At 43.1% G+C, this 25415-nt stretch overlaps 1 protein-coding gene across 1 annotated transcript in view; it reads right to left on the minus strand.

Annotated features, from left to right (window-relative positions):
• tanc2a (tetratricopeptide repeat, ankyrin repeat and coiled-coil containing 2a) overlaps nucleotides 1-25415 on the minus strand; it is a 102533-nt gene that overhangs the window by 31088 nt on the left and 46030 nt on the right. The window contains exons 7-11 of the mRNA XM_083931424.1: nucleotides 22421-22557; nucleotides 19379-19610; nucleotides 19123-19295; nucleotides 7400-7480; nucleotides 7125-7325 (exon numbers count right to left, since the gene is read on the minus strand). Coding sequence (XP_083787550.1) covers nucleotides 7125-7325; nucleotides 7400-7480; nucleotides 19123-19295; nucleotides 19379-19610; nucleotides 22421-22557 — 824 coding nt within the window. The remainder of the gene's footprint in view (nucleotides 1-7124; nucleotides 7326-7399; nucleotides 7481-19122; nucleotides 19296-19378; nucleotides 19611-22420; nucleotides 22558-25415) is intronic.

The following is a 25415-nucleotide window of genomic DNA, read 5'->3' on the forward strand; positions in this document are numbered from 1 at the left end:
ACTTCTTTCTGGTCTATTTTTCCTTTTACCAAAACGAATCTACCTTCTATATTATTAATTTGAGATATTAATTTAAATTTGACAGCATTAGAAATCAATATAGCTACTCCCCTTCTTTTTCCTTTCTTATATGATGAAAAGAAGGTATTTCTAAAGCCCATCTTTTTAAGTTTTTCATGTTAAGCATCTAAAAGGTTAACAGAAGTTTCATCAGAAAAACCGTCATATCGCTTTAGACAGAGAGGGAGCTGGCCACAAGATGGGGCCCTCAGTAGTGGAGAAAAAGAGTTTGGTGGCTCTTTCGTAAGCCCATGGGCATCAGCCTATATTTTAACTAAACATCATTATAATAGGACAATGGGGAAATTATGATTACATGTCTCTTTCATCCCTTGCTGTTGCTCCAGATTTCGTTCTGCGGTACTCCTTCAGCTTCTCCTGAATCTGCTCTTTTCCTCCCCCGGGTCGGGCCTCCGTTGTCTCCCAGGGTAGACGCCAAGCCAGAGTCTCCTTCGAGATGTCTTGGCGCTTGATCCTGCCTGGGATCTTGCCCACTGTGTATCCTCTCCTCCGCAGGTCTTCTGCTGCTTGTGCAGTGTTGTTGTAGGGCTCATTTCGAAGAAGACTCGCAATCTTGTTAGTAGGGTCTGTAAAACTATATTCCTTCCTTTTGTTTTCGGCACCTCCATTGCATAATCATGATAAAAGACACCTGTTTGTTTTGGAAACAGAGCTCTTTTTTCTAGGCAGCGTGAATTATCTTTTCTTTAACAGAGAACTGGAAGTAGCAAACCACCATTGAGCGTAGCGGGGCACTCAGTGGTGGATTGGGTGCCATGGCGCGCTCAAACCCCAGTCCACGGCCGAGTTCGTTCCCCAGCTCTGTCCCGATGAATTTTTCAATAAAAGTCACTGCTGACATGCCCTCTGTGTCCTAGGGGATGCCATAAATCCTGATATTATTGCACCTTAAGAGCCTTTCCAGATCGGTCACATTTTCCTGTAGCCGGCTGTTAAGTGAGCAGCTGGATGAGAGTATCTTTGACTCCGATGCCCCATCTTTCCATGACGAGCATGTTCTCCTCCATCTGGCAGACGCGCTTCACTGCCCCTTCAATTTGGCCTGTCCCATCTTGTATTTTCCGGTTAACTTCTAATACAAATTTTTCAATTAGTTTTTTAATATCTTCCCTAAAGCATGTACGAAAGTCAGAGGTCCTTTTTCAATTCAGCCTAGAGCGCTGCCATTCCCGCAGTCATAACTTCACTCATCGCTATACGGATTGAATCCAAAGTTTCATTCTCACTGCAGCCTCCATCTCGGGTTCTCTTTCAAAGTTACTGCATCATAGCTCATATCCTCCTTTCTTGCCTTTATCCTCATTTATCTTGAAGCAAATCAAGATGTTATTTGTTTGTTTGTGTGTATTATTAATTAGTAAAGATAATTGAATTCAAGGCTGATGCCCGGAGCTCAGTTACTATGCTGCCATGCCATGTGGCGCGTGTCCCGAAAGCTTCTGGGTGATTTCATCAACTGTAGACTCAGCAATGTCATGCCTTCTTTCCACCAATACATGGACGTGCTCACAAGGAGGGAAAACATCCTAGACTTGTGCTACGGCAATATACTCAACGCCTTCGGTGCACGCTCTCACCCGCCACTCTGTTCATCTGATCACGTCATCCACCTTCTTCCAGAGTACAAACCGGAACTGGAACGCATCAAACCAAGAACATACAGCGCCACCCAATGGTCCGAGGATGCCATGGCACAATTACAGGGCTCTCTTGCCTGCACAGACTGGGACATTTTCCAGGGCAGTCTGGATGAAAAAGTGACACAAATTACAGACTACATCAATTTCTGCATTCACAACACCATCCCTGTGAAAACGGTCACAAAATATCGATATTCCAAACCCTGGATCACCCCCTACATCAAACACTCCATAAAGGAAAAACAGATTGCATTCAAGCAAAAGGACTGGGCCACACTCAAGGTGCTCAACAGGCACAGGAAAAATTACATTATTCTAGCCAAATTGCAGCACAGAGACAGACTAGAGCAAGAGTGCAACATGAACACAAAGCAAGCCTTCCAGAGAGTAAAACTATTGACAGGACAACATACCAGGCAGCACAATCTCACAAATACAGACCCATTCCCTGAACAGTGTCTTTAACAGGTTTGACACCCAGGATTACAGCATCTCCTGAGAGGAATCTACTCAAAGCGCTCCCCCTGGAAGAATCCCAGTAGCCACCCTTCACTCAGGGGGATGTACAGAAGCTGATGGCCAGGTGCAAAATTGGCAAGGCACCGGGGCTGAAGCTCTGTGCCATAGAGCTCTCCCCAGTCTTCCACACCATTTTCTGGGAATCCTACAGAACAGCTAGAGTTCCTACCCTCTGGAAATCCTCAACCATTGCACAGATACCCAAAAAAACCCTGCCCGTCAGAGCCCAACCACTTCCGTTCAGTTGCACTGCATCTCAATCATGAAGTGTATGGAAAAGATCATGCTTCACCTCATCCTGCCAACCGTCAGACCACAACTGGACCCTCACCAATTTGCATACAGGCTGAAACTGGGGACAGAGGATGCAGTTGCATGTCTTCTCCACTCCCTACTTTACCATCTCCACTCCACATTCACTGGATATACAACTTCCTCAGCAACAGACCACAGACATTGAGAGTAGGCACAGCTACATCATCAGCCCTCATCACCAACACCGGAGCCCCCCAAGGCTGTTTTCTCAGTCCATTTCTGTACACTCTCTACACAAATGACTGCAGCAGCCCATCTCCCATCACCACATACTACAAATATGCAGACGACACAACCATAGTAGGTCTTCTTAGTGATAACAATTTTATCACAGCATGCCAACAGTGGTGCACAGACAACTACCTCCAGTTAAACATCCCAAAACAAAGGAAATTATCATACACATATCCAATACACCCTCTACACTGAGTCACACATCCATCAAAGGACAACCACTTGAACAGGTCAGTAATTTCAAATACCTATGACTCAGTAGACAACAAACTCAGCTTTAACTACTACGGATGAACTACTAGACTGTCGAATGCCAGCGGTAGCTGCAACATAGGCTCTCAGGGCCCTTAATGGGCACAACATTTCTGGCCTGTCTCAACCCTTGCCTGGAAGGGGGTCAAGCTGTACGAGCCATAAAGATTGATTAAGGTGTGAATGCGATAGCATTTTTGGCCTGTTACTGCTCCGGTCTTTGAGTTCGCTTTTTAAAAAATGTTTTACTTTTATTCTCTTCTCTTCTATTTTTTCACCCTAACTTCTGTGAAGTTCTGCCCTCTACAATGAGGTTTACTTGCTAGTTTTCGTGCTGTTTTTTATCAATACCACTTCCGCCGGGACACACTGTCTTTGTTTACTCCGGAAAACAGGTTCCACCCGAAACTCTGGAGAAAAACACACCGGGTACGCAGAGGTGGGAAGCATGAGAAGGGGCTTTAGAGGAGGGTTGAGACGGGACGGGCTTATGGAGAGGAGAAGATTTAAGCCGTGTCTCCCCTCTGTTTTTATGGGAAATGTATGGTCTCTCTACAACAAAATGGATGAACTGACGGCGCTAACACTGAGCCCCCCGGAGTACCGTGAGTGCAGTCTGATGAGACATGGCTGCAGGGGGATATTACGGACCAGGACGTCTCCTTGAATGGCTTCCACACCACTCAGGCTGATCTGGACTGCACCGAGAGGGGTAAGCCGAAAGGAGGGGGGCTTTCTATTCTAGTAAACACTTCTAAAGAACAGCTCTGTAGCCCGGATGTTGAACTGCTGGCCATTGGACTCCATACCATCTGCCTAGAGAGATACCACATGTCATCTCCGTTGTTCTGTACTTACCTCCCTCTGCAATCCTGACATGCCTGCAGCATGATACACACCACCATCCCCAGACTCCAGACTCAACACTCCAGTGCCCTCATCATCATGTCGGGAGACTTTAACCACGTCACCTTGGATAAAGTTCTGCCGACCTTCCAACAGTACGTGAGCTGTCCTACCAGTGAGGAGAGGACTCTGGACCTGATGTATGCTAACATTAAATCTCTTCTCTCCCCTCTCTGGGCAGGTCAGATCATAACCGGGCACCTCAAACCCTGCTATGTTCCTCTGGTGAAGAGGAAGCCTACAACAAAAAGGACTGTGAGAAGAAGGTCTGAGGAGGCTTATGAGACACTGCAGGGCTGCTTTGAAGTGACTGACTGACCTGCACTTTGTGAGCCGCACACAGCCCTGACGTCCTGAATCATGAAGACCATGGAGAGACTCGTCCTGGAGCAGCTAAGGCCTACGTTCAGGCCCTTCACTCATCCACTACAGTTCGCCTACTCTGCATGGGAGTTGAGGACTTCATCATTTACCTGCTGAACAGAGTCTACAGTCATCTGGACAAGCCTGCAAGCACTGTGAGAGTCATGTTCTTTGACTTCTCCAGTGCATTCAACACCATCTGTCCGGCTCTACTGTGTGAGAAAATGGTTGCGATTCAGGTGGAGGCCCCAATCGTGTCCTGGATTGTGGATTACCTAATGGGCAGACCACAGTATGTACGCCTACAGAACTGTGTGTCTGACAGGGTGGTCAGCAACACTGGGGCCCCACAGGGGACTGTCCTCTCTCCCTTTCTCTTCAAAATCTTCACCTTAGACTTCAACTACTGCACTAGTCCTAGTCCTGCCACCTTTAGAAGTTTTCTGATGACTCAGCAATAGTTGGCTGCATAGGAAAGGGGGATTAAAGTTAATACAGGACTGTTGTGGGCAACTTTGTCATTTAGAGTGAGCTGAATCATCTGCAGCTCAACATGACTAAAACAAAGGGCCTCGTAGTGGATCTAAGGATGGTGACAACACCTGTGACCCCATGTCTACATCCAGGGGTCCCTGTGGACACTGTAGAGGAGTATAAGTACCTGGGGATGTACTTCAATAATAAGTTGAACTGGACTAGAAATGCTGAGGCTGTCTACAAAAAAGGGCCAAAGTCAACTCTTCTTCCTGAGAAGGCTGAGGTTCTTTAACATCTGCCAGATGATGCTGAGGATGTTTTATGAGTCTGTTGTGGCCAGTGCGATCGTCTTCACTGTCACATGCTGGGGCAGTGGGCTGAAGGTCGCAGACACCAACAGACTGAACAAACTGAAAAGGCGGGTCGGTGATGTCGTGGGGGAGGAGCTGGACACCCTGACAACCGTGGCAGAGAGGAGGATGCTGTCCAGGCTCCGGTCTATCTTGGACAATGTCTCCCACCCTCTCTATGACACACTGGCCCAGCAGAGGAGCACTTTCAGCAGTAGACTCCTCGCACCCAGGTGCACCACAGTGCGCCAAAGGAAATCATTCCTGCCTGTGGTCATTGAATTATACAATGCATCCCTTGAAGAGTCTGTCACCTCCTCTCTGTGACATAAACTCAACTATAGACAATCTTTTCTATTGCACATTAGTCTGGTATTTTTGATCTTGTATATATTTCTTAAAAAGGTTTTTTATAACATATGTTTTAGGCTGTATAATTTGTTGTGTGTATATCTGGAGTTTCATAGAAAATAAATAATTTCCCCATGGGATCATTAAGGTATTTCTGATTCTGATTCTGATTCTGACATGAGGCACTGACACGCTTTGCTGAGGTAGTGGCCAGTAGGAAGGCAGCCTTACCTTACCCACTTCACCTCTGCCAGTGCCAAAGGCTCAAAGGGAGGCTGGCACCGGGGCAGGTCCCAAGACCTTGGGCTTCTTGGGGGATAAAACATCTGAGCCCCCCTCAGGAAGAGGGACACCAGAGTGTGAATCCCTACAGTGCCATTGATATTGCTGTCACATACACCTCCAGGATGGTAGCCACAGAGCAATGTAATGGGCCCCCTGTACTCCAATGGCAAAATTGTTTCCACCTGTTGTCTTACTACAGGCAGGTGCTCTGGAAGTTCATATTGGTCTACTGGACAGGGTCCATGCAGCTGTTCAGTAGCAGCTCGAACCCTCCAGCAACCAAAACAAAAGTTGGAGGTGCTGAGGATTGGGATGCCATATCTGACCTACCAGCTAGATACATTGGCCAGGTTAGGGTTACTTTTCTATTTCGGATCTGAGGGGACTCAACAGGTACCTGAAAGTGTCACCACATACTTTCCACATACTCACTACAGCAGACGTTCTGCGAACTGTCACTCAGGGAAAATGGTTGGTGTCCATAGACTTGAAGGACGCGTACTTTCACACAGCACAGGCTGTTTCTGCATTTTGCCTATCGATACAGCCACTGGCAGTTCAGGGTGCTCCCACTTGGGCGCTCCCTCAAAGGTAGCAGCCCTTGCACCTCTGCAGTCTCAGGACATGAAGACCCTGCCATACCTGGACAACTGGCTGGTCTGCACACCATTCCGCGGCCAGGTGGTCCATGACACATCTTGTCATGCTCGGGCCCTAAATATAACCTTTTTAACCTTTAACACAACATTTAGCCGGCTCAAAATTGATGAAACACATCAACAACACAGATAAACATCAGCCACTGCAATCAGTGAATATCATCGTATTTGCCTGTTATTTTCATTGGCCAATTGGGATCAACAAGGCAAATATCTGCCGATACTAATAATGGCTGATAAATCCGTGCAAAATCTACTTTCAATGTTTTCAATACAAGCTGACAAATTAACTGCCAACAGGGTTTAATCTTCAAACAAACATTTCAATGTACAGTATTTCTACTGATTTTAGCTCTTAGAATTCAAATGACATTAACTCCTTTAATACCTACACTTCAACTGACACCTTAGACCCTTCAATCGCCGCTTAAACTGCTGTAAATGTTTAAAATGTGACTCCTAGACACATGCAAAAAAAGTTTAAAGAATTTTAAAACAATTACCCATATACATTGAGTAAGCTTTTTCAGATGACTTAACTATTAAAACTATAAAACTAGTTTATTAATAATGAAATGAAAAACAAAGTAACTAACATAAGCAAAAACAATTCAAAAGTAGGTCATTATCTAACTTCGTTGTCCTCAAATCCTTTACCTCCACCTGTTCTTTATTCCCCAGCTTTTGCTCACCTTGAAGCTGGAGCTCTTTAGGACAAGGTATCCTCCCTCTATCAGGTCCAGGGTCAGTTTCAGGTAGAGGTAGGAGCCCCTGCTCAGGCTCTTCAGGTGGCTGATCAGCTTAACCAGTGCCATGTTGTCAAGGCGTCCATTGCTCAGTGACACGTTCCTCTGGATTTTTGTACTGCTCTGGATACGCTGCATCAAGTAACCCTGAAGAAAAAAAGGCAGACATAAATGCATTGATAGATACAGAGATAGACAGACAGGCAGACTGTGCATGTTACCTGCAAGTCCTGGTCGATGATGTTGTTCTCTTCCATCCTGTCTAGAGAGATGCAGTGAAAAGGTAGAGAACGAGTGATGTCCTGATGGACAAAAACATGGAAACAGATTTTGTTTAGCTTCTTGAAACTGTAATTTCTTGCTAACTTTTTCGTTTTTCCAGCTGACTAACAAGAACCCCGCAATAGTGGTCTTAAATATCCCCTCGATGGAGAGTGTTGGTATTCTAAGTATGGTAAGGAAAAGTAGATCAGACCTTTATTTCGTTCTTACATAACCCTACTGGGTGTTAAGCTTACATCCTCCAAACAATAGGCTTTGACTTTAAATGTTGGCTTAAAGGGGATTAACTGATGTGTGTGGTGATGCAATACTGTCTCGGGTAACGTAAGTCGGGGTTGCTTGTGTGTAAACTTACCAAAATCCAATAAAGAGCAAGACAGAGCCACTACTTAAATCAGAACCATACAACCCACCACTCTCCCTGTCACTCGCTGAACCATCACATCATTAAACTGTATAACTGGGTCACTTCCCAGGATAAACAAACAGATTGCGACAAAAAATAAAAGAAAAGGGGGCTGTTGCACAAAGGCAGAATTAAGACATCTGGGATGAATAAAAAAAAGACAGCCTTGAATTAACCTGGTCTCATCATCCTGGATTAATTAGTTGCACATACACCAAGCCAGGATGAGAAGGGGTGGATATGGCTGTTAGGGAAGAATTTATTGTGATGCCAGAAAAGAAGACAAAATGCCCCCGTTTGTCAAAATGAGTCCCGTTTGTCTTATGCGAAGCCACCTCAATTCTAAACTCAACCAACAAAGATCAGATTCTTATAGCAAGAGTAGATGTACCATCATCTCATTGGCTATAATGTATAAACATGACATTAAGGAAGTGACGGTGAGTGTTATCATTTAAGTCTGCATCTTGCAGCCTGCAGAGTCAGATTGAAGGCGCCAAGGGAATCGTGGCCTTAGCGGGCTCCAGGGAATGTTCAGGGCAGCCTAGCTGACACAGAAGTAATGCGGCGGTCTTTCTGCCTCAGAACCGCAAGAACTAATGGAAACTTATGAGGATGTCATGTCATTAGTAAAAAGAAAATTCGGCTGCTATTATTGAACAAGGAGAAAAGGGGTGACATGCAATATCAGACCGATTGAACGCACAAGTGTTTAAAAATATACACCTTTCATTTGTGTCATGTCAGGTGTACAGGTTACCCTTAAAAGAGCAGTGGGATTTAAAGTTACTTACTAGGGGGGCTAACTGCAAACACTATCCACAATCTCTCTCTCTCTCTTTCTCTCATATATGTGGTGGTGGAAGAAGTACTCAGAGCTTTTACTTGAGTAGTAGAAATAATCTGTTTTAAGTAAAATTCCTACTTTCAAAATGTAACTTAGTAAAAGTACAAAAGTATTAGCAAATGTACTTAAAGTACAAAAAGTAAAAGTAGTCATTATGCTATATGTACGCATACACGCACACGCACACGCACACACACACAGTCTTACATCCATATAAGGCCTTATTTTAGGGTTAGGGTTATCTATTGGCTGAGTGAGCTACCTTTCTTCTGAAATAACTTCCTGTCCATCTGTGCAATATGCCTGTACTGAGGTCACTTCTTTTTTTTGCACTATTTGGACATATTTACTCATATTTTATTTACTCACTACTATATTATTACAAAACAAACAAAAAAAGAACAAGTGCACTATATCATGTGAATATGTACATATGTCTATTTCTATTTCTTCCCTTTTTAAATTTAACTTTATTGCTTATTTTTGCTATTTTTTATCTTTTGATCTTAATTTATCTTATTTTGTAATATGTTCCTGCCTGTAATATTCTGTTGCTGCCATGACAAAAGAATTTCCCCGTCTGCGGGACATTAAAGGTTTTCTGATTCTGATTCTGATATCCATGACAAGAAGCTAAATAAAATGAGTAAAAACTGAATAAAAACTTTAGATTAATGCCCCTGGGCACTCACCTCACAATCTAACTATAAAGCAAGGACTTTTGTCAGTGTGTGTGTTATTCACATATCTTGAAAAATTAGGATGCTCTAAACACAGAACACAATGATTTGAATACATAATAGAATTTAAAGAATTAGATTTTAAATAGAATAGAGCTTTATATTTCCAAAGGAATTGTTTAATAACTGATTTAGCATTTTTAATGTTATTAAGACGGACATATACACTGGAGATCACAATTAGAGAACACATAATAAATATTTGATTTATGCTGAAATATTGGTATTTTTTATTGTCTATTATTTGAAAGAAAATATCTGCTGTGGCTATACCACTGCTGTACTAGTATGTTTTTTAAACAACCAAGGCACTTCAACAAAAACCTTTATTTAGTGAAAAAAACAGTGAGCAAAATATTTCAACAATGTTTTCTCAGGGCTACAGGATTAAAAAATAAATAAGAAGTGTGGAGGCACTTGCTTTTATCTTTATTGTCATTATACAGGATGTACAATGAAACGTTGCTCGACTATTCTCTGTGAAAGACGAATAAGTTTGACAATTAAAATATATTAAAAAAAAAATATATATAAAAGGCACACATGGAGCTCAACAAAACAAGACAACAGCAGCAGTACAGTGCCTATAGAAAGTCATGATACCCTTTTGAAATAGTAATTTTTTTGTTTTGGAGCCTAAAATGTTGATACATAAAAAATATATTTTTCCAGCGTGATTTACACATTTTGCCTTACAACATTCAGGTGATTTTTTTTCTCTCAAAATTTCTGAAAAAAAAAAAATAATAAAATAAATAGAACAGCAGTGTTGTAAAAGTCATGAGTCCCTTAGAAAAACCATTATAAGCATTCTCAGGTATAACCAATCATCTTCCAGATTACACACCAAGTCAATTGACCTGACATCAACTGTGGTGTTTTTGATTTTACTTCAGAATAAAATCAGCTGTTCCGTGAGGATTCCACTCCTAGTAGTGCATGGTAACACAAAGATTCCCCATGGTTGGAAAGATGCTTTCAGAAGAGCTCCAGGATAAAGTTGTGAATGGGCACAAGTTAAGAGAAGGATCTAAAAAAATAAATATTTCAAAGGCTTTAACTCTCCCTCTGAGTGCTGTTCAGAGTATTGTCCAGGGGCCTGTTTCACAAAGCAGGTTTAGTGAAAACTCTGAGTCTGTTAACCCTGAAATGAGGGAAACCCTGAGTTTTCCGTTTCACCAAGGGAGGTAACTCAAACCAGAGACAGAGGGGTAACTCTAGCCTGTTTCACGAAGAGAGGTAACTTAACCTCTCGGTCAGTTACCATGGTAACATGCACTCTGAAACTAACCTGGTCGGGACCAGGTTTTTTTCAGAAAACCTTGAGTTTCTCTCTGTCTCCGCCCTCTTTCAGCCACACACGGTGTTTGATTTCCTCATTCATTCAGTCAGCGGGCGAGATTTGGCGTAGTATAGTTCAGTCTGTTTTTTCAGAAAATCATTGCAAAAATCAGACATTAGAAGTTATATTAGGTGGCGACTATTTCACTACCATGGCATGTCCTTTTGATAACGATCCCGTGGATGAAGGTGCATAATTACTGCACAGAGAATTAAATATTCGTCGGGAGATGATTATCAAACTATTGATTATAGATTTGCTTGCATTTCCAGGCAATTCTCTTTTTGAGCGGTACCGTTTCATATCCCAGCAGATATTGTGTGTTGCGCTGCGTTTTTTTGCAAAAGGGAGTTAAATCATTCAGTAGGCCTATATAGAAGTTATATTAGGTGGTGACTATTTTCACTACCATGGCATGTGCTTTTGATAACGATCCCTTGGATGAAGGTGACGCATTACCGCAAAGAGAATTAAATATTCGTCGGGAGATGATTATCAGACCGCGCATAGACGTCCTTAATATACCGCAGCCATAATTACAAAATGAATGAATTGGATCTTTTGAGCAAGTTGAATATATTTGACTTGGCGTTTCCTAAATATAATCCCAGCTTTTCTTGCAATTCATAGGTTCAAAAGTGTGTGCTTTTAGTTGGGTTACCGCTATATAAACTACTCCTATATAGCCTTCTGATCCAGAATATCACCTATAATGCGAGGGGTGCATTTCACGGCAGGGGTTCTGAATATGGCACAACACCGTTTCATGTCACAGTCCATCTCACCCCTCCTTACATTTCCAACATTAACAACCAGTCATGCTCTCATATCACAGCAGATATTGTGTGTTGCGCTGCGTTTTTTGCAAATGGGAGTTTTCTATACAACATTTATATGTTGTATAAAAAACAGCCACTTACGGTAATATTTTCTTTTTCCATGTAAAACATGCTCAAAATGAGGCGTCACCATGAGATTTTGCCGATATTTTACCTGTTTGAATACCTGTATGTTTTTATGTTTCATCTTAAGCTGCTGCCAAGTGCGCTTCTCCCCCGCGGGGTTGCACTTAAATGAAATAAACTAATAGGCTCCCACTCAAGCAGTTTCCCCTGTGATATTACTGTGATTGCAACAGGACTACATTTAAACTTATGCACTGACCCGAGCCGCAATGTTCTACAGCACCGTCTCCCTCTCTTTTGCTGCTGCAGCGGTGTAAACCTGCTCAAACTCTCTGTATGAGCGCATTAATATTTACAGTTGCAGTTGTAGCGTAGCCCTCCGCTTCCCCGTTGCCATGGTCACTCGTCGAATCAGGGCTCCATTGATGCTGTCTTTTTTTACTTGTGGTGCACGCGCTTAACTCCAGGTCAAATTACTCTGAGTTGATCAACCTAACGCAAATCTGCTGTTCTGAAACCGAAAACTCAGAGTTTCCTATCTCAGAGTAGATCAACTCAGAGTGCAGGGTTAGACTCAGAGTTTTTTGAACCTGCTTTGTGAAACGGACCCCCGAAGTGGAAGGCATATGGATCCACCATAGACTGTTTAATGAATGGACGGAGCTACGGTGACGTCACTCATAGATTTGAGAACCTTCGAAAAGAAACCGAACCGGATGCTGCCATCTTCTTTTTTCTATGTCCACGGGGCTCTGCCATCTTTAAGTTTTGCAACCCTGGACAGGAAAGGGAGGAGCTTGGGGGGGCAAGGGTGCATCGATTGGATCCTGGGTTGGACCTCACAAGGGGTCCATGTGCCTGCCCACTTCTATCGGCAACTTGACGTCTCTGAGCCCCTGCTGCTGCTAACAACATTAGCTTGAATAATCTGAGGAAAGCCGTACAGCTAACTCAACCTTCATTACTGTGGTAATCACGAAAAAATAACCGTTAACCTTGTATTGTTATTGTAGCTGAAGTTAAACTGTGTAAGCTGTCGCTGTCGTTACTTGACGGAAGATAACGTGAATAATGGAAGATAACGACATTATACTACATTATTATATCACCTTTGGTTTGATGTTTGTTCAAGACTCAGGATATCAGCACATAGAAATTAGCTAATTAAACTAGTTTACACCACACAATACTGTCTGAGTACAGCTCAGCGTTATGTCAGTGTGTTAAGAATTAACATTCTTTCAACTGCATTATTTATATTGTTAATGACATTAAAAATATTTAACTAAGAAGCAATTGATAATAATATTTTCTGTTTCAGGAATAAAAACAGTGTGACAGTCACCAGGGCATGTAAACCCGCTTTATGTGAGTAATAAATTACTTTTCTACTGCTATTTGTGTGCAATAAAAGTTCTTATGAAGGTCTTGCCAAAAGTTTGTTGATGTTTTTATGGTGCAGATCTGGTATGAATTTTAACATTGACAACATGTACAGTATTGTAATCAGACAAGAACACATAGTTTTTGCCACAACTTGTAATTAGTTACAATACTCTTTATACAGTATGTTAGCTGTTATCAATATTATAGAAATGTGTCTTGTGATTAACCAAGCAAGAGTATTCTGTAGTTCCATCCATTCATCATCACCACACATTTGAGGACTAAAAATCGCGTCCATGCAGTCGCCCTTTTCTACAACCAGATGAATGACACCAAACATGACCCTCCACAGATGAGCTCTTCCTTCTGTTGGCACCGGTCACTCACTTTTCTCTGTGTAGACCCTTTACAGATGTAAACAACATTACATAAATAAATTATTATACCATATATAATAAAGAGATACCTCAAACGTTACCAGATGTTAGTTTTACATTCACCACTAAGTATTGATAAATTTACTGTGTGATCAGTGCATCATAATGCATCTGTCTACCTTCTTGTCTAAGAAGAACTGATCCTCCTCAGAGTATGTACTGCATAGACCTGACGTGTCTGATGGATCCAGTTGTCTCTTCATGTTCACCTACCACAGCATCAGCCTGCCACCATCACCTGAAGGAAATCTGTTTGAAAAAACGTGTTTACTGTTGTGCTTTCAGACTCTTCATTATAGTATAACGTGTATATTCACAGTACGTTTTTCCAACTAACATGTGACCACATCTGCAATATGCAGCTGCAATGAATATGAGGATTGTTTCTGACAGTTGCATATCACAAAATTATGTGCAAATAAACTGTATAAACTAACAACTTACTACATCTGCAATATGCATCTGCTTTTAAATTGAACTTAAACTTTGGTCGTTTATTTTTATTTAAGACGTGAAAATTAATATACATTTGTTTAAGCACTTGAACACATCACATAGATGTGACAGCTATACAGGCTCATTCTAATATCAGGTTAACATTAGCACTAGCTTGGTGAAGAATACGCATCAATGTTAACTGTGATATTAGCTGGCATGCTGAGTTTGGTTAGGGAGAGATAAGGCTTAAAATAATATGTAATGCTACTTACCGGATAAACTGAACAGCCGACTGCTTGGAGGGTCTTTAGTTCAACAGGTTAAACTGAAAACAAACTGCGAACACCAAAGAGCGGCTGTAGGTTTCCATGGCTGATGTAACATTAGGTTTGAGAGTCGAGTTCTCCTAGACTTGTCAATCACACGTAAGCCATGCCCCCAATGCATCGCCTGCTTTATTGTGTATTTCACTCAAACTGGGACGGGATTTGAAAAAAATGAACAGTGAGTATTGTAAAAGCATCAAACTAACGATAGAGACAATAAAAACCTCTACAGCTGGCTTATTGTTGCTACCGAGCAAGTTAGAAGTTGATCATTTTCACCGTTGACTTGAATGAAACCGGATGTCTTCTGCAACCCACTTATCGCCCCCTGCCGGCCACTGCCTAGAATACATGCTTAAGGCACTTCCGCGTTGGTTTCCTTTTTCAGACCCGGTCACTCCATCCATTCATTTATACAGCCTATGGGCACCACCCAGACCTGGCCTAGATCGGGCTGCCCCTCCAAACTGGATGACCGAGCCAGGAAAAGATTGATCAGAGAAGCTACCAAGAGGCCCATGGTGACCTTGAAGGAGTTACTAGTCTTAATGGCAGAGGTTGGTCAATCTGTGCATGTGACGACAATTTCACAAGTTCTACATGTATGGCAGGGTGGCAAGAAAGAAGCCTAACACAACACACCACCCACAACACATCATCCCTAAAGTGAAGCCTGTGGTGGCAGCATTATGTTGTGGGCTTGTTTCTCTTTAGCAGGGACTGAGCGGTCGGTCAGGACTGAAGGGAAAATGGATGCTGCCAAGTCCACCCAAATTCTTGAGGAAAACCTGCATCCCTCTGTTAGACACTTGAAAATGGGCCGGTGTTTCACCTTCCAGCAGGACAATGACCCAAAACACGGCTCCATAAAAGTAGCTAAAGGACAGGAAGGTGAATGACCTGAATCCTACAGAAAATCTGTGGTTGGACTTGAAGAGTGCAGTCCATCACCGCTCACCACAGAATTTGACTGAACTTGAACAGTTCTGCAAGGAAGAACGGGGGAATGTGTAAATCACGCTGGAAAAATATATTTTTTATGTATTATCATTTCAGGCTCTAAAACAAAAAAAGTGACTATTTCAAAAGGGTACGCTGGCTTTCTATAGGCCCTGCACTCACACTGTCCTTCTGTCCCGGGCCAAAACTGGTTTTTCAGCTAAAGCCTAGTACCTTTAAGCAGTGTGAGTGCACCCGTTCCGCGCATAACTGCGGACAGCAGTGAAAGAGGTGGGCTTTAGCAGAGCCGTTTGCACATGTACGAGCACGAGCGTGCGCACGTGTACGAGCATGAGCACGAGCCCTACGGCGGTAGCAGTATGTGCGCCTGTTCGGACATAGAAAATAGAAGGACAGACCATGCGCGGACATTTAACAACAACAACAATGGCGGTGAAAGGTTCACGTTGGTGTGATGCGGAGGTGGAGTGTTTACTGCAGATTTGGTCGGATGAAAATATTCAAAAACAGTCGACAAGACGCACAAAAACTCTGAGGTCTACAGAAAGATTTGTAAACAAAGCCACACACACACGATCAATGCGTGTGACGTGTTACGGCGTGATGATGTATGGACAGCAAGAAGCATTGGCCGAGGCCCAGGCAGTTGTGAGTACAAACGGGGCTGGGGTGCGGCGGGAGAGGGAGGGGGGACAAGTACCCTAAAGCCCTGGTCGCGGTGCGGAAGGACAGTGTGAGTGCGCCCTAAGACAAAGAAAGTGTATGTGCAACAGAAAAGTGTCAGCGCAGCTTCAAATAATGATAATAGTAATAAGTGATAACATGCATGTATATAACAGTGTCTGTTATGATGGAGGTGAGGTGATGAAGTCAACAGCTCTGGGGTAGATGCTGTTTCTAAGTCTAAGTTTGTTTTGGTTCTGATCTTCCTGAACCTTCTACCAGATGGCAACAGTACAAACATGGAGTGAAAGGGGTGTGTGGTGTCTCTGAGGATGCTGTGCTGTAGCTCTGTGGTGTTGTTTGGCTATGCCAGCTGGTTTGACAGTATGACTCTTGGGAAACTTCAGCTTTTCTACCTCCTCCTCTGTCTCCCCATGGATGTTGAGGGGGGCGTGCGGTTCTGGAAGTCAATGATCGTCTCATGGTTTTCGAGTTGTTGAGGACCAGAGGTCCGTTTAACAAAGCAGATTCAACAAACTCTGAGTCTAACCCTGAACTCTGAGTTGATCTACTCTGAGATAGGAAACTCTGAGTTTTCTGTTCCAGAACAGCTGATTTGAGTTAGTTTGATCAACTCGGAGTAGTTGGACCTGGAGTTAAGCGCGTGCACCACAAGTATAAAAAGACAGCATCAATGGAGCCCTGATTCGACGAGTCACCATGGCAACAGGGAAAAGGAGGGCTACGCTACCACTGGAATTGGAAATATTAATGCGCTCATACGGGAGTTTGAGCAGGTTTTTCGCCGAAAGTGTAACACCGCTGCAGCAGCAAAAGAGAGGGGGGCGGTGTGGGAGAACATTGCTACTCGGGTCAATGCGTAAGTTTAAATGAAGTCCTGTTGCAATCACAGTTATATCACAGGCGGAACTGCTTGAGTGGTAGTCTATTAATTTATTTCATTTAGGTGCAGTCCCACGGGGGAGAAGCGCACTTGGCAGCAGCTTAAGATGAAACATAAAAACTCCAGACGAATATTTAATTCTCTGCGCAGTAATGCCGCACCTCCATCATCATTATCAAAAGGACATGCCATGGTAGTGGAAATAGTCACCACCTAATATAACTTATAATGACTGATTTTTGCAATGAATTTCAAAAAAACAGACGACAGAACTATACTACGCCAAAACTCGCCTGCTGACTGAATGAATGAGGAAATCAAATACCGTGTGTGGCTGAAAGAGGGCGGAGACAGAGAGAAACTTGAGGTTTGTTGAGAAAAACCTGGTCCCGACCAGGTTAGGTTCAGAGAGCATGTTACCATGGTAACTGACCGAGAGTTTAAGTTACCTCTCTTTGTGAAACAGGCTAGAGTTACCCCTCTTTCTCTGGTTTGAGTTACCTCCCTTCGCGAAACAGAAAACTCAGAGTTTCCCTCATTTCAGGGTTAACAGACTCAGAGTTTTCACTAAACCTGCTTTGTGAAACGGACCCCTGGTCGTTTGCTCCGTACAACTGTTAGAGATGATCCATCTTACACCTGTAAGCTGTTTCATCCTCTCTGAGATAAAGCCCACTACAGTCATATCATCGGCAAATTTAGTGACGGTGTTTGAGGGGTAGATGGGGTGCAGTCATGTGTGAAGCCCTGAGAGGTTCCAGTCCTGAGTGTGAGGGTGGAGGAGATATTTTTACCCACTTGTTACAGCCTCCTCCAGTATCTGTGTATCTGTGTTGTGCATCTATGCTAAGCAGGATGTGGGATTCCTTGCTGGTGATTTGATTGATGTGGCATCTGGCAATCTCCTCAAACCACCTTCCTGCCTACTTCCTGGTTCTGCCGGTGATTTGATTGGTGCGGCGTCTGGCAATCTCCTCCAACCACCTACCACCTTCCAGACCGTCCCTCTGCTTAAATAGTTGCCCTCACTGTGATTTTGGCCTTTTTATGTCTTTGACCAACTGGCCTGGTGTGTGTTTGTGTGTGTGTAGTGCTCTTTGAGTTTCTTTGTGTTATCTCTAAAATTGCGGTAAGGAAATTGGGCAAGGTTTTAGTGGGGTTTACAGATACCAACCTGACACCTGTAGTATTTTGATGTTAGAGACCCTAGGTTTGAGAGGGTGCTACTTATTTTGTATTTTCTGATTATTGTTGACATTGGAAGTGGCTAATAGTTATCTCTCAGTTTAGAGAGACCTCTTTAAGTCATATTTATTTCTTTGAGTTTAGCAGCATCCAACATGCCCTTTTCCCTGTTCTTTATTTAATTCTGCAAATAAATAACTTGCCATTTTACCAAAAACATTCTGGTTTATGTTGCTTATCTTTTCCCCATGAGCCGGGTCGTAACATTTAGACACTTTGCAGAGGATTTTTTAGACACCGGGACGATCAAAGAGGTTTTGAGGCATGTTAGGACAGCAGCTTTTTCTAGTGACAGTTTGAATATGTTGGTTATCACACCTGTAAGCTGGTCGGTACATACTTTCTTTGATTCAATGAGCAGTAGAGGGGACAGGGCTACAGGGCTCTGCGGACTCATACTTCAGCGCTAGAGTATGGTCTAGCAATACAAGACTACTGCTACTACCACCACTGTGTTTCTAACATGGACTGGACTGAGATGAAACAGCACTTTGGCACTTTCTTCAGGATTTTAGCAGCTTTACCCTTATCTGTCACTATCTATCTCTGAAGTGCCAAAAGTCAAAATACTCATTATGCAGAATCATTTATAATTATATTATGTTATCATTATTGATGCATTCATGTGTTCATTTAATGGTGCAGCGTAGTTTAGTCTATACTAATACATCATAATTAATTTTTTTTTTATATTTTGTTTTATTAATCTCTTAATCTTAATATTAAAAGTATTCGGTTTTTATATAAAATGTTTGGGGATGTGTTTTCTGTGCATATAAGGCTGTAAAAATGTTGTCTGTTTTATAAGAGCACACAAAGACAAATCCCTAACAACAAAGTTGTAATGGTAATAAAGTCTGGAATCTTAAAATGTTGAATCTGTATATGGGATGCCTGCTCTACCAGGTAAGCTAGTGGTCACCCCACATTGTTACAGTTTTGAAGGGAACCTAGTGATCATAGATGGAACTTATATGCAGCTTTAATACATTTCTCAGAAAATGTATCAGAACATCCAACAGTTGTTTTCTGCAGTCTGTATGTGTGTGTGGAGTGTGAATACCTGCGGACCGGTCCTGACAGTGGTAATGACCTTCAACCAGGAAGGAAATTTCAGGACATTTCGGGACAGGAAGGAAGTAAGTGTGTCGCCGTAGTCCGGCCGGTGGAACTCTGCCTCATTCAGCCCATCAATCAGTATAATAAGCGCCGCCCCCTCCACATGCAACTTCCTCTCTGGAAAGAACATAAACATCAATACATCAGAATATCAGTAGTATGTATTGAAGTTAGGAAAAAACAGGACAACCTGGGTGTACCTCTGTAGAGAGCGTCCAGTGGTTCAAGTATTCCTCTCTGGAGGGCAGAGCTTGGATCCTGGATGCAGGAGCGCAAACTCAGTGTGCTCTGTAGGTATGGCGACCGGTGCAGCAGCTCCCTATAGGCCGATATCTTAGGGGCGTCGCTTAGCATCGCCGCCATGTTGTGGACAAACTCCGGAACCAGACAGGTTTGACAGTTATCAGCTTGACAGAAATGATATGAGACTACCTGCACGGACAGACAGAAATAAATGTTTGTATGATTTGTGGATTTTAACAAGACCTTGAGTTTGATGTGTATATCTTTTCCTCTGCCGGGCGAGAAATTTTGTGGGTCATGCATCATTGCAAATGAACACGGCTGAACACTGAGACTAAGATGAAATTAAATTTCTTAAATACAATTGTATCCTGTTTTTTTAAATTATGAATTACTATTCATAAAAAATAGGACAGTTTTGTGATTTTAATTCATTATATATTTTGTTATGGGGCCAAATAAGCAATCAACCCTGCAAAATAGCCCTAAGTTTCTCTGTATATTTGTTCAGACAATACAGACATTCTGCTCTCAACTAGGACCAATGTCGCAATACAACATTTCCCTGAAATAAAAAAGTAAAACATTTGAAAAGCCTTCATCAGTTATAATCTTGCCAAAACCACGCAGAACGATTTCCACACAAACTCAGTGGCCCTCATTTATCAAACAAATGTACGGCAGAAAAACGTGCGTACGACTATTTCCTGGCAAACTTCGGCATTTATCAATTTGGACATGAGCGGGAGCTACGATCAAATCTCACGTCAGGTCTGAGATCGTGTACGCAAATTTGAGCCTGTGTATTTGCGGTGCAGCACAGCAAAATTTGACTGAAAATAATTAACAAACCTCAGCTGTCATTAAGCATTAGCAGTCACATATTAAGAACAGATCAAGACGGATTCTTAAAACGAATAAAAAAAAAAAAAATTGTGGTTGGAGCAATTGATTGTACTCATGTGCGTCTGAAGGCAACCATCCATGAATGATTACGCATTCATCAATCGCAAAAACTACCACTCGATAAATGTACAGGTGATTTGTGAACACACAATTCTTTTATATTTCAAAACAGCTCGGCTCCAGCCCCCCGCGACCCCGACAGGGACAAGCGGTTAAAGATAAATAAGTGAATGAATAAATGTGTTGGCGCGCGGCTGCAGGAATGCGCACTGCAGAGCCAAAGTCATCTCCTAGGTAAGTGGCTACCCTCGATAAATTGCATTAAATCAAACAAGGTATCAGATGATTAACATTTTGGTATGGTTCTTCTAGGTGACAAAGGTTATCCTCTAACAGAATACCTAATAACCCCGCTGGCAAACCCCGCTACAGAGCAGGAGCGCAGGTTTAGCATTGCGCACACGCGCACACGGGTCAAAGTGGAGCGCTGCTTCGGGTTGACTGCCTCCGTTATTCTATTCCATACAGCGTTTTTATGGGCCCCTTTTATCCCACTCTTAAGACTGCCAAAAAGCACGTCTTTATTTTGCTCCATCTCGGATGTCAGGATGATCCAATCCCTGTGTCGGAAAAGTTTCTTTTCTTCCCAGCGTTTCTCCTCTACATGTTTGACTTTAGTGGGCGAGGCCTCCGAAACAGGAATATTTAAGGGTGTAACATGTTAATGACGATCGAATTCAGCCGCTGCATTTATCAAGGCCCGCTCAGTTGTACGCTGAGATTGGTCAGATACGAATGTTTCATAAATCACACGTCTGTCCTGTCCTACGACCAATTCTGCGCTCAGATCTGCACCCGTTTTAACGCAAGATTGATAAATGAGGGTCAGTGTGATTTGCAAATACAAAACACCAGTCACAAACTAATGCATTTTGTTTTGCAAATAAGAAACATACCTTAAACAAATAAATCATGCTTCAGAAACAAATACAGCATGTTTTACACAAAGGAAGATATCTCTTCAATTACAAAGAATATCCTCCAAGTACAAACTAGAGGGAAACAAGGGGAAACAGCTAGCCTTGACAAGACGGGATTTTATGGGGGGTTATGCACCACCTATACATTTCCGACAGGCTGGTGATGGCAACAGTCTTCTGTTGAAAAAAAGCAAAAGTTTACAGTTATTATTATTAAAATGTTTTTTTAAAGATTAAAAGTAAAAATACCAGCTCACCTATATTATTACTGATGTATAAACAGCATTTTCAAGGCATACCTGGTCATGGTGAACATTTTAAATACTATGGTTGCACAGTTTAGTCTTGACAATGCATCATGTTTTATACACTTATATATTTGACATTTACAGTAAAATCTTAATGATACGCGGTAAAAATGCTTTGCGCCATACCATTTATTTCCTATGCAGAAGGTGGTAGCGCTCAATGTAGTGGCAGTGCCTAAGGTAGCAGACTGCAGTTTTGCCTCTTTGTTGCTGCTGACCTTTCAAAAGTGCAACTAGTGAGATAGAAGCTTTGAATGTGTTTCCTAGGCAACCAGAGAGCGACATCAAGCCAGCTAGAAAGAAAAACATATTGTTTGTCCGAGTTTCCCAAACTATTTAAATCACATTAAAGTCGTTTCACACTCTGGGAAGTCATGTGATGCTTGGAGTTTTACAAGCAGTCACACCAGGTTTGTGAATAGGCAGTTTACAAGCTAACTCTTGTTTTAATACTAACGTTGATTTAGCTGTTTGTATATGCCTGGCCTTGTAACATCATAAGCGATAATGAGCGCAGCAACTTTATTTATTATTGTGGTCCAAAAAAGTAACTGCCCCCAACCTCGCGATGAGGGCAGCTCAAACCACTTATTTTGTGAAGGCCCCTTTAATTTGCAAAGTAACTAGTAATGGCTCGGATAAATGTAATGGTAGTTCAATATTTCCCCTCTGAAATGTAGTGCAATGTAGAGTTCAAAGTAGTACCTAAACTGTACAGTACTTGAGTTAATGTACAGTTACTTTCAATAACTGCTTACTGGTGTGTGATACAGCAGCTCTATATTAAGTCAAGTTAGGGTCCTACCTGTCCTGCCAGCCTCCTCAGTGCCTCCTCCTGTCTCCTGTTCATCTCTGGAGTCCCTGGACAGCTTCCTCCCCCTCCTTCATCTTCCACTCCTCCTTTTCCCAGGGAATCGTGGGAGAAAGAAACAGCCTCTACATCTGGAGTGAGGATCCAATGAATAGCAGACCTTTTTACATTCAAATCTCAATAAATGTTAAGTCTCAAACCATCTTTCTCTTCCTCTGCTGCCTTCTTTACCTTCAACTGTATTTCTACTGCTTGTGTGTATTTTTCCAACACATGATTTAATGTGTTTTTTTCTGGTGGTTGGCTCGGCTGTGAGTCAGGCTGATTTTATTGGGTTCTGCATGAACTCAGCTGTCATTTACACAATTATTAAGGTTGACTTCATGACTTGAATTCACTGGGGGTCCTTTAACAAGCATTTGATATTGGCTCCTGACAACAATTTGGACCACATCTGTCTTTGAACTCGGCCTTCTCTTTGATCACAATTATATACCAGGGGCCTTATCCACAAAACCTTTTTTTGGCCGAGAGGAGGTCTAACTTGTTGATTTAGTAACTCTTCAAAATAAGGGGTGTTTCATTCCTAATTTTAGGACTCCTAACTTTTTAAGATAAGCGTAATTCACAAAGCATTTAAGCTCTAAACATAGCTCCTAAATCTATAAAAACGTAGTCTTTCTCTGGAGGACTCCTAAGTCACTCAGAGTAAATGAGAAAGGTCCTAACATGGCTGCTGCAGTCAACATTTTGGAGAGATTAAATGATAGTGAGCTTTTAAAAAGGTATCACTAATGGAGATGACATGAACGTGGTAGAGTTAGTCAGGAATGACATTGCGTCACTGACCAATAAAAAACGAAAGTTACGCATGTAACTACGGTTCTATGAATCCTGGATGACCGCCAGAGGCAGTGCTTAACACTGAATATTTTCTGTCATGTGCAGGTCGAGTATTAATATCAACAAAGTCACATGTGATCTCGGATGACCTCCGGCTCAGGTATAAGTTCCGGTGTCATCCTTGAAATCACTTCCTACAGAATATTCTCGCAGTTCATGAGATTCTGAGTGTCCTGGATTTCTGGCGGTCATCCAGGATTCATTGAACCATAGTTACATTCGTAACTTTTGTTCTATTTCATCCTTACTGACAGCTAGAGGCAGTCCTTAACACTGGATGACTCATACCAACAGAGTCACGAGGAATCCAGAATACCCACCTATACGGATGAGTTGGAGGGAGTCTGTTGGAGAACCACCATGGATGGGGGGTAGCCACATTCACATTTTAATATCTGGAGAATGTGCTTGGTGATGCCCATAAGGCCGCGGCACATATGACCTCCAAGGGCACACCTCTAAGGGCGGCCCATATTGTCAAAACACTCCTACTAGAGTGGCATTTCACCCCAGATGGTAAAGAGAGGCTGCTCAACTCATATGCCGAGGTTATGACGTCCACAATCCAGTGGGACAGGCGTTGCTTGGTCACAGCATGACCTTTCCTAGGTCCACCGTGACAGATAAAGAGCTTATCGGACAGCCTCATGCCTACAGTAGCGTCTACATAGACTCTAAGGGCCCGCACTGGGCACAGCAGTACAGAGTCATCACCCCCCTCACCTAATGGGGGTTCAAATCATGCCAGTTGGATAGGCTGGTTGAGGTGCGGGCACGCCAGCACCTTAGGAAAAAAATCAGTGTTTGGCCACAAAGTAACGCCAAAGCCATCTGAGTTCCACCTCAAGCATGAATTGCTCACAGACATGGCATGCAGCTCACCTAAACACTTTGCTGAAGTGATGGCCAGTCGGAAGGAAGTTTTGGCACACAACAACCTCAGCTCTGCCTGTGCCAACGGTTCAAAAGGTGGCAAGCATAGGGCGTCCAACACCAGGGGCTGGTCCCATGCAGGAGCTCTAGGGGGCTAGGAGGGAATAATCTCAGTGACCCTTTCAAGAAGAGGAACATCAGCCTGTGGCTTCCCACTGTGTCTTGTCGTTGATTCTGGCGTCCTGCGATGAAATAGCAGCCACATACACCCTCAGTGTAGAAGGAGACTGATCATCATCTAGGAGCAATTGCAAAAACTTAAGAATGGTAGGCACAGAGCAGTGCACTGGATCAACATTCTCAACTGAACACCTGTTAGAAAATAGTTTCCACCTGTTCTGATACTGCAGACGGGTAGAGGGTGCTCTGGCACTCAAAAAGTTCTCCTGACAGGCTCTATGCAATCGCTCAGCAGCGGATTGGGCCCTGCGGTGGCCAAACCCACAGCTGAAGGCGGCAATGGTTGGTATGCCAAATCCGACCCCCCAGCTGCGACAAGAGGTCAGTCCTCTCTGAAAGGCGCCAGGGTGTCCCGCAACAAAGTTTGTGGAGCAGGGGAGACCAGGTCCTGGCAGGCCAGAATGGGGCCACAAGGAGAAGCCTGTGACCTTGACGAAGCACCCTGAGAAGTGTTTGGAAGATCAGGGGAAGCGATGGGAAGGCATAGAGAAGGCTGTCCGGCGAAGCATGGGCCAGAGCATCCTTACCCAGAGGGCTGGTTGTCTCCATTAAGGAGAACCAGAGTTGGCAGTGAGCTGACTCCTCCGAGGCAAAGAGGTCCACCTCTGCTCTGCTGAAGAGTCCCCAAATGTTGTGCACCACCTCTGGATGAAGCCGCCACTCTCCTGGTGGAGGCCTGCGACGGGAGAGCAAATCTGCTACCTGATTCCGATCTCCCGGTAAATACACCGCTCGTAGGCTGGTCAGATGAGGGGCTGCCCATGTTAGAAGAGCCTGGGACACCTGCAGTAACCGTGCAGACCTGGTGCCCCCTTAATGGTTTATATGAAAAGCCGGCGCAGTTTTGTCCAACCGGAGCACGGTGCACATCCCGTAGCTCTAGCAAATTGACATGCTCTGCACAGTCCTGAGCAGACTATTGCCCCTGCACTGTCCTGCTCTGCCACACCGCGCAACATCCGAGGAGGCAGTC

This window comes from Echiichthys vipera, assembly GCF_963691815.1.
Source record: "Echiichthys vipera genome assembly, chromosome: 17".
Classification (NCBI taxonomy): domain Eukaryota; kingdom Metazoa; phylum Chordata; class Actinopteri; order Perciformes; family Trachinidae; genus Echiichthys; species Echiichthys vipera.